This window comes from Salminus brasiliensis, chromosome 15, assembly GCF_030463535.1.
Source record: "Salminus brasiliensis chromosome 15, fSalBra1.hap2, whole genome shotgun sequence".
NCBI classification, from domain to species: domain Eukaryota; kingdom Metazoa; phylum Chordata; class Actinopteri; order Characiformes; family Bryconidae; genus Salminus; species Salminus brasiliensis.
The window spans coordinates 36,325,165-36,340,992 of record NC_132892.1 but is presented as its reverse complement, the minus strand read 5'-3'; the positions used below and the strand labels follow the sequence as shown (position 1 = coordinate 36,340,992).

Here is a 15,828-nt window from a genome sequence, read left to right as displayed (position 1 = left end):
CCAGACAGAACCAATCAGATCAGGAGATTTCTCACACATGTGAACATGAGGATGTAGAATCACAAACAGCTATCTAATGATGATGTCATTGTTCTGATTAGGATGCTGGACAGCTGTGGTCAGCACCCAGGTAAGAGCATCTCTCTGTGTTTCGGAATGTGTCCTGAAAATCTGACCAATTAACCCTTTTGTGTACAAGAACTAAATCTAGCATAATATGGAAAACCTTCACTTTCAGTCTGAGATTTAGTAATCACTGGTCAGGTTGACTACAGAGTGGCCAGCTAGTTAAATTCCAGTGATTTTCCTCAGTGGGGACTGAATGAAGTATGGAGGTGGTGGTGGTGCAGCATCATGCTGTGGAGGACAGAGTGGTCCTGGTGCCGTAATGTAAGAGCACATTGGTTTGCAGAAGAAATTAAAATCTGTGTTGTGTGAAATCCAGTTAATCTGATGTTTGAAGGGTGTGTACCTTACCCAGTACCTTCCCCACAAATATTACCCTACAGCATACAGGACATTTTCACATGTATTGAAATAATACTTCTACAAATAAAATTATATAAAGTAAAATTTTACCAACACAGCCTAAAACCAATTAGTTGAGCAGATCCACAACCTGTAGAACTAACATTGTTGATTTTCTTTCAGTGCAATTCAACCCAACTCAATGGTAAGAGTGGTTCATCATCTTGTAAAGCTGCTGATGCTGCTCTGACTCAAACACACTGTTTTTATTTTTATTTATGTTCTTTTTCCCCCCAGGTACATTGACAAAACCATGTTTAAAAAATGGGTAAGTTTTGTACCCCAAAATGTATTTAGATATCCTTCTGATATAACCATTACTGCTAGTGACACCATCACCACTCTCATTAACAGCACTTTGCCTATCCCTAGTACCATTAAAGGCTGGAACGAAGGTCTGGCCAATGCCCTCATCCAGAGCATCACTACTGCAGGCTTCAATGTGAGTGAACACAGCACACAGATTACCTGGATAAGTTATAACTGATCTAACCAGGGGACCTCTGCTACATTTGTTCTACATTACTACAGAAATGTGCATCAAACTTTTGCACAAACCTGCTGGTCTTCAGATTATTTTTTGCTGCTTCAGTAATTGGCTGTATCAACTGATGCTGTAATTGGCTGTATCAACTGATGCTGCTCTGTGGGCCAATAAAGACCTTTGACAGCAGGTTAACATGCTTCCTACTAGGTAATTTACATCATTACCAAATCTATTGTCTCATTGGATGATTGACAGATCAACAGTGCCTCTTCTCTGGGGACTCTGGGCACACTCGTCAGCGGTGTTTCTTCTGCAACCATCAACCGCATCCCAGCCTCTCAGCTTCTGACTGTATCCCAGAATCCAACATTCATCAACAACATTCTGACAGCACCAGTGATTGTACAACATTCATATGTTCAGAAGGTAATCACACACACACACACACACACACCAGAACCAGGTACATAGATAATCCCATATTACACCAGATTTCACTGTAAAACAAATGAACACAGCAGAGCAACATCAGAGGTTCTTCCTCTACTCTTTGTTCTAGATTGTCTCTGTGGACAAGACCAAAGTGGTGGAGAACGTTCCAGATAAGCTGGCAGCATATGTCCCACCTGTTCTACTGACGAACCTGACATCTGTTGATGTTTCGCTGATCAATAAGAAGAGCTGGACTCAGACACAGGTAACAGATGACTCACCTCCCCATTCAGTCCAACTACTAACCTGTAGAAACCACAAGTCTGTCCCTGACTGTCCCTGACTGAACCTGGTCATGCGGCTCTCTGACTGATTAGATTTGCTTTGTTTGTGTGTGTTTTTATTTACCAGGCTGGTGTGCTGTTTGGAGCAGTTTCTCGAGCCACAGGGGATACAGAAGAGTGAGTTCTCAGATAATATTAATCACAACAACATTTTTCACCGTGATAAAATTCCTACAATTTACATTTCTCTGACTAAATGATTTGGACTATCTTGACTAACTCTGACTAACTCAGCTCTGACTAACACTGACCCTGGCTAGTTTTCAAACAAGCTACACCAAACTCTGCTCTCCAGAACTGGATCTTTATAAGTGAATGACTAAAAATTACTGATGTGTCTCCCCCTGCAGGCTGTCAGAGTCAGTGCTGCAGGGATTCACATGCAGCTCGGTTAAATCTCTAACACTGCAGAAAGTCACTCAGCTGGTAAAAGCCTGTAGACCACGGGCAGACAGGAACAAGCTCATCCTGAAGGAGTCTCAGGTACACACTCTAATGCTCAGCTGATGTTAATTAGTGTGATAATTGATTAGTGTCTGGGCAGATGCTACACTTTACTCCATCAGCAGATTATCTACTAATATACTTATTAATGATTTTCTATAGATTATTATAGATTATTATAGATTATTATTGTATATTATTATAAATTATTCCATAGATATATTATTATTATTATTATTATTATTATTAAATGAAATGAAAGAGTAAAGCTGATGTAACTCTGGTGTAATGGTTGGTGTTCTGTGTTACAGCTGACCTGCATGTACAACTATGTGAAAGACGACTCAACTCTGAGCTTCACTGATGTACCTTCTGAAATGCTCCTCTACTACAGGTGTGTAACTAAAACACACACACACACACACACACACACACACACACACACACACACACACACACACATTTCCATAAAAACAATATGAATGACTCCCTCTAATTCCCTCTTTAAAGTGTTAAGCATGTGTGTGTGTGTGTGTGTTGCAGCTATGAGAAGGTGCAGAAGGACTGCAGGTCATACTTCAGTGCTCTGGGTGGAGCAGATTTCTCGGTTCTCTCCAGCGTTCTCAACAGACAGTCCATCTTGTTCAGGAACGCTCAGAACTGCCTGGTAACACACTTACATATTCACTCTCACTGATATGCATCCAAAAAACTATCCTAAATAAAGACTCACACACACACACACAAACACACAAACACACACACACACACAAACACACACGCCACCACCCATGGCTCACCCGCCAGCCGCTGCTGCCTGTTTGGTGGCCGTGCTGAAACCTAGATGGACTCGTGCCTGTCTGACACTATTAATATCACAACTATTAACTTTCTGTTGTACCTGGTTTGGTAATTTTTATCATTAATGTTTAAAACAGTCTGGCCAGAGGAGGATGGGTCCCCCTTGTGAGTCTTGGTTCCTCCCAAGGTTTCTTCCTCCAGCTCTGAGGGAGTTTTTCCTTGCCACTGTCGCCATTGGCTTGCTCACGGGGGTCTTTGACGCTTCATGTTATTTCTTCTTTCTTCTCTGTCTCTGTTCTTTATTAATTAATAATTATGTAAAGCTGCTTTGTGACGACAACAGTTGTAAAAAGCACTATACAAATAAATCTGACTTGACTTGACTTGACACACACACTGATACCTAGTAAAACACACTCTACACACTAACTCCCACTCTTTCACTCAGCCTCACACACATCCATGGTCTGTGTTCCTGTAGGGTATATCTGGTACGAGTCTGACTAAGGATCAGGTGGAGGTTCTGGGTAATATGGTCTGCACACTAAACTCCTCCTACATCCAGAACTCTGACCCACTCATCCTGGAGAAACTGAAGAACTGTGGAGACCTTTCTGACTCTCAGATCACCACTGTACAGGCACTGCTGTTCTCTGGAAATACTCAGTATGGGTGAGAAGGATGTTAAACAAAATGTACTTGTGGTATATTGCTGCAAAAAAAAAAACAATTTTTAATGTCAGCAGACATTTTGTTTTAAAGGGGTTACCGGTAACATTCAGCAGGAAGTGAAATGTTACTGTATTATTAGATAGGATACTAAACAAAACAGAACAACAAGAATTAATTCATTAAATCATTAATGCAAATTATCTGTGTTTCTTGAAAGAATTGCATTGCATTATAAAGATGTAGTCAAGAAGGCAAAGTAAAAGATCTGTGGCCAAAGAGCAGCCCAAAAAGCACAGGCTGTCAAAAACACAGGGTAAAAACAAAAGGCAAAAGTTCATACATGAAAAGGCAGCAACAGTCAATAAATGCAGTTTGGCATTTATTGTTAAACAGACCATAGAGCAACACTATATACTCATAGTAGCCAGAAGTGACATCTTCTTGTGTTTCTATGCTCTGTGTATTTAATTGATTTTTTTTATCTTAATTGTCTGTACAGAATCTGAAACCTCTGCCTTTCAATTTGGTTAGGTCTTGTAGATCCTTAAAAAGTGGACATCTGCAAAAAACATGAGCATGCTTTTCACCTTTATAGTAATGATTTCTTTAATAGATAAAGGATAGTCATTAAGATTAAGAACATTAAGATGCAAATTTTGGGTTTTAACAGAGATGATGCATTAACCAGGCAGAGAATCACAAAATAACATAACATGTTTTCTCCTCAGTTACCCCACAGCATGGAATCTAACGACTCTGCAGAAGCTGGGAACCCTACCCCTCTACTTCAAACAAAACGTCTGGGAAAAAATTAGTTTTGTAAGTTTCCTTCATTCTCTTTTCTTGTTTTCTATTGTTGCTGTTTTACTGTTATAAATGAACTTGTGTGTTGTTTTAGGCTGTAAGGAAAACGTATCTCAAGACATTCTTGCCATTCCTGAAGAAGACGAAAATCCCAAAGTGGAAGTTGAGGAGATTGATCAGAGCATTCACAATGGCCAGATACAGACGTTCTGCAGGTATCCAGAAACACCTGTGTAACTATGTTGTGAATGGGCTTGTGAACATAGTGTATGGGTGTGTGTAATGCATGCATGTGTGTGTTCATCAGACTGTACTGTTGGCAACATCACATCCGTGACGATCATGGATGAATTATTTCCTTATGACTACGACTCCACCCAGTTTGACTTGTGTCTGGACATCACAGTCCTGAGTGATAACCTGGCAGCTGTCACTGACAAAGTGGTGGACACCAGCATGCAGATGGTCATTCTGGACAAACTGAACCAGGTCAGTGAGTATTTGTGTGTTACTGGAACATCTCCTGGTATTGTAGATGATGTCCACATTGTTTTATCAGGAGTTTGAACTGTTTGTGTGTTTTTAGCTGTACCCATCCGGCCTTCCAGAGAGAGTAGTACAGCTACTGGGCTCCACATCCCGTGTAGCCAATATTAGTGACATCAACAAGTGGAGCATCACCACAACTGACACACTGTCCTTTTTGATGGACGCATATAATGGAGAGTGGACTTCAGAGCAGGTAATGTGTCTAAGAATGTTTATGTGAAGTACTGCAATTTAAGTATTTTACTGTGGACTAAAATATAACCAATAATATCAGCTGACGATATTTGCTGACTGACTTCACAAAAAACACAAGGTGGTGCTAGTAGCATGGAGGAAGTATCTGAAATGTGTGTTTCTCATACACTCTGTTTGCATCATCTGTGAATGTGTGTGTGTTGTAGAGTAAAGCAGTGATTATGAAGTATCTCAGTGTGGAGGGAAACACTCTGGGAACCACTGAACTAAATGCAATTGGACCCAATGTCTGTTCTTTGGACGTCAGTGTCCTCGAGAACATCGCTGCTGCTAGTCTGGAGTAAGTACACAAGCATGCACTCACTTAAAGACACCTGCAGATATACATACCAAAAGCACAGGATTTAGCTGGGTATGCCAGTACGCTGTATACGGAGTGTGGTCTAGTCCATGTTGTTTAGGTGGAGAACTCATGCAGTGTTTGTTTGTCTTTGTGCAGAACCGCAGATCCTTTGAGTATATCCTCATGCTCTATTGCTCAGAAATCAGCTCTGTACAACGTCGCCAAATCCTCATACAGCAGCAAGCGCAGCAACCCCATAGCATTCTACCTACTCATGAGAACTTACCTGGGTAACACACACATCTATAAACACACACACATAGTGATATACCTTTACTAGTGTTGTACTCTAGGCCATTAGAGGTGAGTTTGTGTCAAGACCAAGACTTTCAATAGCTGAGCCAATACTGAGCCCAGATGTGGCTAAAACCCTTAATAACACTTAATGTATCTTAATTGCAACTGAACTCTAAGCTGAATGTAAATGATTGTCTGTTGAATGTAACCCTTCTTCTAACCCTAACCCTAACCCTACCTTTTAGGGTTAATCATGTTACTGGTTTATGTGTGTGTATAGGTGGAGCTCCACTGGAAGATATAAGAGCTCTCTCTACTCAGAACATCAGCATGGACATCAGCACCTTCCTCAGTCTGAACACTGATGTTATCATGGTATGAAATTTTTTTTTTACTAAAATTGAATCGGAAATAAAATCTCCTGATATGGGAGTTTTGAGCCGAAAGTGTTTGTGTTCCAGAACCTGAGTGTGAGTGAAGTGCAGGATCTGATGGGGGTGAACATTGCAGATCTGAAGCTGTTTCAGGACTCTACAGTAGTTCAGGACTGGGAGACTCAGCAGAAACAGTCTGAACTGAACACCCTGAATATCGGCCTGGTTCGGGGTATAAACGACATCACCAGCTCTACATCTGCTCCGATCACCAGCAGTTTCATTACCGACACTGACACCACCCTTACACCAAGTGACACCACCACCACTCCTACTGACACCACCACCACTCCTACTGACAACACCACTCCTACTGAAAACAACACCACTCCTAGTGACACCACCACTCCTAATGACACCACCACTGCAGTCGACACCACCACCACTGCTATTGAAACAGAAACCACCACTATTGACACCACCACCACTGCTATTGAAACAGACACCACCACTGCTATTGAAACAGAAACCACCACTATTGACACCACCACCACTGCTATTGAAACAGACACCACCACTGCTATTGAAACAGAAACCACCACTATTGACACCACCACCACTGTAACTGAAACAGACACCACCACTATTGACACCACCACCACCACTGCTATTGAAACAGTTACCACCACTATTGACACCACCACCACCACTGCTATTGAAACAGACACCACAACTATTGACACCACCACCACCACCACTGCTATTGAAACAGACACCACCACTATTGACACCACCACCACTGCTATTGAAACAGACACCACAACTATTGACACCACCACCACCACTGCTATTAAAACAGACACCACCACTATTGACACCACCACCACCACTGCTATTGAAACAGACACCACCACTGCTATTAAAACAGACACCATCACTGTTGACACCACCACCATTGCTATTGAAACAGACACCACCACTGCTATTGAAACAGACACCACCACTATTGACACCACCACCACTGCTATTGAAACAGACACCACCACTATTGACACGACCACCACTGCTATTGAAACAGACACCACCACCATTGACACCACCACCACTGCTATTGAAAGAGACACCACCACTATTGACACCACCACCACTGCTATTGAAACAGACACCACCACTATTGACACCACCACCACTGCTATTGAAACAGACACCACCACTATTGACACCATCACCATTGCTATTAAAACAGACACCACCACTATTGACACCACCACCACTGCTATTGAAACACACACCACAACTATTGACACCACAACCACTGCTAATAAAACAGACACCACCACCACTGCTATTGAAATAGACACCTCCACTATTGACACCACCACCACTTCTATTGAAACAGACACAACTACTGACACCACCACCACTGCTATTGAAACAGACACCACAACTATTGTCACCACCACCACAGCAGCTGAAACCACAACCACTGCTGATGAAACCACCACCATTGCTGCTGAAACCACCACCACTGCTGCTGAAACCACCACAACAGCAGTTGAAACCACAATCACTGCTGCTGAAACCACCACCACAGCAGTTGAACCCACATCCACTGCTCCTGAAACCACCAGCACAGCAGTCGAAACCACCACCACAGCAGTTGAAACCACAACAACTGCTCCTGAAACCACCAGCACAGCAGTTGAAACCACCACCACTGCTGCTGAAACCACCACTACAGCTCCTGAAACCACCAACACAGCAGTTGAAACCACAACCACTGCTTCTGAAACCACCAGCACAGCCGTTGAAACCACCACCACTGCTACTGAAACCACCAGCACAGCCGTTGAAACCACCACCACTGCTACTGAAACCACCAGCACAGCAGTTGAAACCATCACCACAGCAGTTGAAACCACCACCATTGTTGCTGAAACCACCAGCACAGCAGTTGAAACCACAATCACTGCTGCTGAAACCACCACCACAGCAGTTGAACCCACATCCACTGCTCCTGAAACCACCAGCACAGCAGTCGAAACCACCACCACAGCAGTTGAAACCACAACAACTGCTCCTGAAACCACCAGCACAGCAGTTGAAACCACCACCACTGCTGCTGAAACCACCACTACAGCTCCTGAAACCACCAACACAGCAGTTGAAACCACAACCACTGCTTCTGAAACCACCAGCACAGCCGTTGAAACCACCACCACTGCTACTGAAACCACCAGCACAGCCGTTGAAACCACCACCACTGCTGCTGAAACCACCACAACAGCAGTTGAAACCATCACCACAGCAGTTGAAACCACCAAAACTGTTGCTGAAACCACCAGCACAGCAGTTGAAACCACCACCACTGCTGCTGAAACCACCACCACAGCTGCTGAAACCACCACCACAGCAGCTGAAACCACCACCACTGCTACTGAAACCACCAGCACAGCAGTTGAAACCACCACCACTGCTGCTGAAACCACCACCACTGCTGCTGAAACCACCACAACAGCAGTTGAAACCACCACAACAGCAGTTAAAACCACCACCACTGCTGCTGAAACCACCACCACTGCTGCTGAAACCACCAGCACACTAGTTGAAACCACCACCACTGCTGCTGAAACCACCACCACAGCAGTTGAAACCACCACCACTGCTGCTGAAACCACCACCACAGCAGTTGAAACCACAACCACTGCTGCTGAAACCACCACCACTGCTGTTGAAACCACCACTACTGCTCCTGAAACCATCACCACAGCAGTTGAAACCACCACCACTGCTGTTGAAACCACTACCACTGCTGCTGAAACAACCACTACTGCTCCTGAAACCACCACCACAGCAGTTGAAAACACAACCACTGCTGCTGAAACCACCACCACAGCACTTGAAACCACCACCACAGCAGTTGAAAACACAACCACTGCTGCTGAAACCACCACCACAGCAGTTGAAACCACCACCACTGCTGCTGAAACCACCACCACTGCTGTTGAAACCACGACTACTGCTCCTGAAACCACCACCACAGCAGTTGAAACCACCACCACTGCTGTTGAAACCACTACCACTGCTGCTGAAACCACCACCACTGCTCCTGAAAAAGCCACCACAGCAGTTGAAAACACAACCACTGCTGCTGAAACCACCACCACAGCACTTGAAACCACCACCACTGCTGTTGAAACCACCACCACTGCTGCTGAAACCACCACCACAGCAGTTGAAACCACAACCACTGCGGCTGAAACCACCAGCACAGCAGTTGAAACCACCACCACTGCTGCTGAAACCACCACCACTGCTGTTGAAACCACCACTACTGCTCCTGAAACCACCACCACAGCAGTTGAAACCACCACCACTGCTGCTGAAACCACCAACACAGCAGTTGAAACCACAACCACTGCTGCTGAAACCACCACCACAGCAGTTGAAACCACCACCACTGTTGCTGAAACCACCAGCACAGCAGTTGAAACCACAATCACTGCTGCTGAAACCACCACCACAGCAGTTGAACCCACATCCACTGCTCCTGAAACCACCAGCACAGCAGTTGAAACCACCACCACTGCTGCTGAAACCACCAACACAGCAGTTGAAACCACAACCACTGCTGCTGAAACCACCACCACAGCAGTTGAAACCACAACAACTGCTCCTGAAACCACCAGCACAGCAGTTGAAACCACCACCACTGCTGCTGAAACCACCACTACAGCTCCTGAAACCACCAACACAGCAGTTGAAACCACAACCACTGCTTCTGAAACCACCAGCACAGCCGTTGAAACCACCACCACTGCTACTGAAACCACCAGCACAGCCGTTGAAACCACCACCACTGCTGCTGAAACCACCACAACAGCAGTTGAAACCATCACCACAGCAGTTGAAACCACCACCACTGTTGCTGAAACCACCAGCACAGCAGTTGAAACCACCACCACTGCTGCTGAAACCACCACCACTGCTGCTGAAACCACCACCACAGCAGCTGAAACCACCACCACTGCTACTGAAACCACCAGCACAGCAGTTGAAACCACCACCACTGCTGCTGAAACCACCACCACTGCTGCTGAAACCACCACAACAGCAGTTAAAACCACCACCACTGCTGCTGAAACCACCACCACTGCTGCTGAAACCACCAGCACACTAGTTGAAACCACCACCACTGCTGCTGAAACCACCACCACAGCAGTTGAAACCACCACCACTGCTGCTGAAACCACCACCACAGCAGTTGAAACCACAACCACTGGTTCTGAAACCACCACCACTGCTGTTGAAACCACCACTACTGCTCCTGAAACCATCACCACAGCAGTTGAAACCACCACCACTGCTGTTGAAACCACTACCACTGCTGCTGAAATCACCACTACTGCTCCTGAAACCACCACCACAGCAGTTGAAAACACAACCACTGCTGCTGAAACCACCACCACAGCACTTGAAACCACCACCACAGCAGTTGAAAACACAACCACTGCTGCTGAAACCACCACCACAGCAGTTGAAACCACCACCACTGCTGCTGAAACCACCACCACAGCAGTTGAAACCACAACCACTGCTGCTGAAACCACCACCACTGCTGTTGAAACCACGACTACTGCTCCTGAAACCACCACCACAGCAGTTGAAACCACCACCACTGCTGTTGAAACCACTACAACTGCTGCTGAAACCACCACCACTGCTCCTGAAAAAGCCACCACAGCAGTTGAAAACACAACCACTGCTGCTGAAACCACCACCACAGCACTTGAAACCACCACCACTGCTGTTGAAACCACCACCACTGCTGCTGAAACCACCAGCACAGCAGTTGAAACCACAACCACTGCGGCTGAAACCACCAGCACAGCAGTTGAAACCACCACCACTGCTGCTGAAACCACCACCACTGCTGTTGAAACCACTACTACTGCTGTTGAAACCACTACCACTGCTGCTGAAACCACCACCACTGCTGCTGGAACCACCATCACTGCTGTTGAAACCACCACTACTGCTCCTGAAACCACCACCACAGCACTTGAAACCACAACCACTGCTCCTGAAACCACCACCACAGCAGTTGAAACCACAACCACTGCTGCTGAAACCACCAACACAGCAGTTGAAACTACCACTACTGCTCCTGAAACCACCACCACAGCAGTTGAAACCACCACCACTGCTGCTGAAACCACCACCACTGCTGTTGAAACCACTACTACTGCTGTTGAAACCACTACCACTGCTGCTGAAACCACCACCACTGCTGCTGGAACCACCATCACTGCTGTTGAAACCACCACTACTGCTCCTGAAACCACCACCACAGCAGTTGAAAACACAATTACTGCTGCTGAAACCACCACCACAGCACTTGAAACCACAACCACTGCTGCTGAAACCACCAACACAGCAGTTGAAACTACCACTACTGCTCCTGAAACCACCACCACAGCAGTTGAAACCACAACCACTGCTGGTGAAACCACCAACACTGCTGATGACACAACCACATCTGCAGCTGACACCACCACAACTACTATTAACACCACCACAACTGCAGCTGACACAACCACAACGTCAGCTGACACAACCTCAACTGCTGTTGATACCACCACAACTACTATTGATACAACCATAACTGCTGTTGGCACCACCACAACTACTGTTGACACAACCACAACGTCAGCTGACACAACCTCAACTGCTGTTGATACCATCACAACTACTATTGATACAACCATAACTGCTGTTGGCACCACCACAACTACTATTGACACAACCACAACTGTAGCTGACACAACCACAACTGCTGATGACACCACCACAACTGCAGCTGACACAACCACAACTGCTGTTGACACCACCACAACTGCAGCTGACACAACCACAACTGCTGTTGACACCACCACAACTTCAGCTGACACAACCACAACTGCTGTTGAAACCACCACAACTGCAGCTGACACCACCACAACCGCTGTTAACTTGACGACAACTGCAGCTGATAAAACCACAACTATTATTGACACAACCACAACTGCAGCTGACACAAACACAACTGCTGTTGACACAACCACAACTACTATTGAAACAACCACAACTTCAGCTGACACAATCACAACTGCTGATGACACCACCACAACTGCAGCTGACACAACCACAACTGCTGTTGACACCACCACAACTGCAGCTGACACCACCACAATTTCAGCTGACACAACCACAACTACTGTTGACACCACCACAACTGCATTTTACACCAACAAAACTGCAGCTGACACCACCACAACTTCAGCTTACACCACCACAACTGCTGTTGATTTGACCACAACTACTATTGAGACAACCACAACTTCAGCTGACACAACCACAACTACTGTTGACACCACCACAACTACTATTGACACCACCACAACTGCAGTTGACACCACCACAACTGCAGCTGAAACAACCACAACTACTATTGACACAACCACAACTACTATTGACACAACCACAACTGCAGCTGACACAAACAAAACTGCTGTTGACTTGACCACAACTACTATTGACACAACCAAAACTGCAGCTGACACAACCACAACTGCTGTTGACACAACCACAACTACTATTGACACAACCACAACTTCAGCTGACACAACCACAACTGCTGATGACACCACCACAACTGCAGCTGACACAACCACAACTGCTGTTGACTTGACCACAACTGCAGCTGACACAACCACAACTGCTGTTGACACCACCACAACTGCAGCTGACACAATCACAACTGCTGATGACACCACCACAACTGCAGCTGACACAATCACAACTGCTGTTGACACCACCACAACTACAGCTGACACAACCACAATTGCTGTTGACACCACCACAACAACTACTGACACAACCACAACTGCAGCTGACACAATCACAACTGCTGATGACACCACCACAACTACAGCTGACACCACCACAACTGCAGCTGACACAACCACAACTACTATTGACGCAACCACAACTGTTGTTGACACCACCACAACTTCAGCTCACACCACCACAACTGTTGTTGACACCACCACAACTGCAGCTGAAACAACCACAACTACTATTGACACAACCACAATTACTATTGACACAACCACAACTTCAGCTGACACAACCACAACTGCTGATGACACCACCACAACTGCAGCTGACACAACCACAACTACTATTGACACAACCACAACTACTATTGACACAACCACAACTGCAGCTGACACAACCACAACTGCTGTTGACACAACCACAACTACTATTGAAACAAACACAACTTCAGATGACACAACCACAACTGCTGATGACACCACCACAACTGCAGCTGACACTACCACAACTGCTGATGACACCACCACAACTACTATTGACACCACCACAACTACTATTGACACCACCACAACTGCAGCTGACAAAACCACAACTACTATTGACACAACCACAACTTTAGCTGACACAACCACAAATGCAGCTGACACAACCACAACTGCTGTTGACACAAACACAACTGCTGATGACACCACCACAACTACAGCTGACACCACCACAACTGCTGTTGACACCACCACAACTGCTGTTGACACCACCACAACTACTATTGAAGCAACCACAACTGCTGTTGACACCACCACAACTGCAGCTGACAAAGCCACAACTGCTGTTGACACCACCACAACTGCAGCTGATACAACCACAACTGCAGCTGACACCACCACAACTGCTGTTGACACAAACACAACTGTTGTTGACACCACCACAACTTCAGCTGACACAACCACAACTGCTGTTGACACCACCACAACTGCAGCTGAGACCACCACAACCGCTGTTAACTTGATGACAACTGCAGCTGATAAAACCACAACTATTATTGACACAACCACAACTGCAGCTGACACAATCACAACTGCTGATGACACCACCACAACTGCAGCTGACACAACCACAACTGCTGTTGACACCACCACAACTGCAGCTGACACCACCACAACTTCAGCTGACACAACCACATCTGCTTTTGACACCACCACAACTGCAGCTGACACCACCACAACTGCTGTTGACTTGACCACAACTACTATTGAGACAACCACAACATCAGCTGACACAACCACAACTACTGTTGACACCACCACAACTACTATTGACACCACCACAACTGCAGTTGACACCACCACAACTGCAGCTGAAACAACCACAACTTCAGCTGACACAACCACAACTGCTGATGACACCACCACAACTGCAGCTGACACAACCACAACCGCTGTTGACACCACCACAACTACTATTTACACCACCACAACTGCAGCTGACACAACCACATCTACTATTGACACAACCACAACTCCAGCTGACACCAGCACTACAGCAGCCTACACCAGCACAACTGCAGCTGACATCACCACAACTACAGCTGACACAACCACAACTGCTTTTGACACTACCACAACTGCAGCTGACACGACAACTGCAGCTGAAACCACCACAACTGCAGTTGGCACCACCACAACTGCTGTTGACACCACCACAACTGCAGCTGACACAACCACAACTGCTGTTAACACCACCACAACTACTATTGACACCACCACAAGTGCAGCTGACACAACCTCAATTGCTGTTGACACCACCACAACTGCTGTTGAAACCACCACAACTGCAGCTGACACAACCACAAATGCTGTTGACACCAACACAACTACTATTGAGACAAACAAAACCGCTGTTGACACCACCACAACTACTATTGACACCACCACAACTGCAGCTGACACAACCACATCTACTATTGACACAACCACAACTTCAGCTGACACCACCACAACTGCTGTTGACACCACCACAACTGCTGTTGACACCACCACAAGTGCAGCTGACACAACCACAACTGCTGTTGACACCACCACAACTACTATTGACACAACCACAACTGCAGCTGACACAACCACAACTGCCGTTGACACAACCAGAACTACTATTGACACAACCACAACTTCAGCTGACACAACCACAACTGCTGATGACACATCCACAACTACAGCTGACACAACCACAATTGCTGTTGACACCACCACAACTACAGCTGACACAACCACAACTGCTGATGACACCACCACAACTGCAGCTGACACAACCACAACTGCTGTTGACACCACCACAACTTCAGCTGACACAACCACAACTGCTGATGACACCACCACAACTGCAGCTGACACAACCACAACTGCTGTTGACAGCACCACAACTTCAGCTGACACCACCACAACTACAGCTGACACCACCACAACTGCAGCTGACACAACCACAACTACTATTGATGCAACCACAACTGTTGTTGACACCACCACAACTTCAGCTCACACCACCACAACTGCTGTTGACACCACCACAAATTCAGCTGACACCACCACAACCGCTGTTGACTTGACCACAACTGCAGCTGAAACAACCACAACTACTATTGACACAACCACAACTTCAGCTGACACAACCACAACTGCTGATGAC

General features: G+C 46.0%; 1 protein-coding gene across 1 annotated transcript in view; it reads left to right on the top strand.

The window, feature by feature from the left end:
• Positions 1–329: 329 nt before the first annotated feature.
• LOC140535620 (uncharacterized) overlaps positions 330–15,828 on the top strand; it is a 57,507-nt gene continuing 42,008 nt past the window's right edge. The window contains exons 1-16 of the mRNA XM_072657016.1: positions 330–385; positions 901–970; positions 1,271–1,417; positions 1,575–1,712; positions 1,859–1,908; positions 2,142–2,274; positions 2,547–2,629; positions 2,779–2,902; positions 3,518–3,670; positions 4,607–4,727; positions 4,820–5,001; positions 5,099–5,254; positions 5,463–5,596; positions 5,756–5,889; positions 6,177–6,271; positions 6,358–6,464. Coding sequence (XP_072513117.1) covers positions 330–385; positions 901–970; positions 1,271–1,417; positions 1,575–1,712; positions 1,859–1,908; positions 2,142–2,274; positions 2,547–2,629; positions 2,779–2,902; positions 3,518–3,670; positions 4,607–4,727; positions 4,820–5,001; positions 5,099–5,254; positions 5,463–5,596; positions 5,756–5,889; positions 6,177–6,271; positions 6,358–6,464 — 1,883 coding nt within the window. The remainder of the gene's footprint in view (positions 386–900; positions 971–1,270; positions 1,418–1,574; positions 1,713–1,858; positions 1,909–2,141; positions 2,275–2,546; positions 2,630–2,778; positions 2,903–3,517; positions 3,671–4,606; positions 4,728–4,819; positions 5,002–5,098; positions 5,255–5,462; positions 5,597–5,755; positions 5,890–6,176; positions 6,272–6,357; positions 6,465–15,828) is intronic.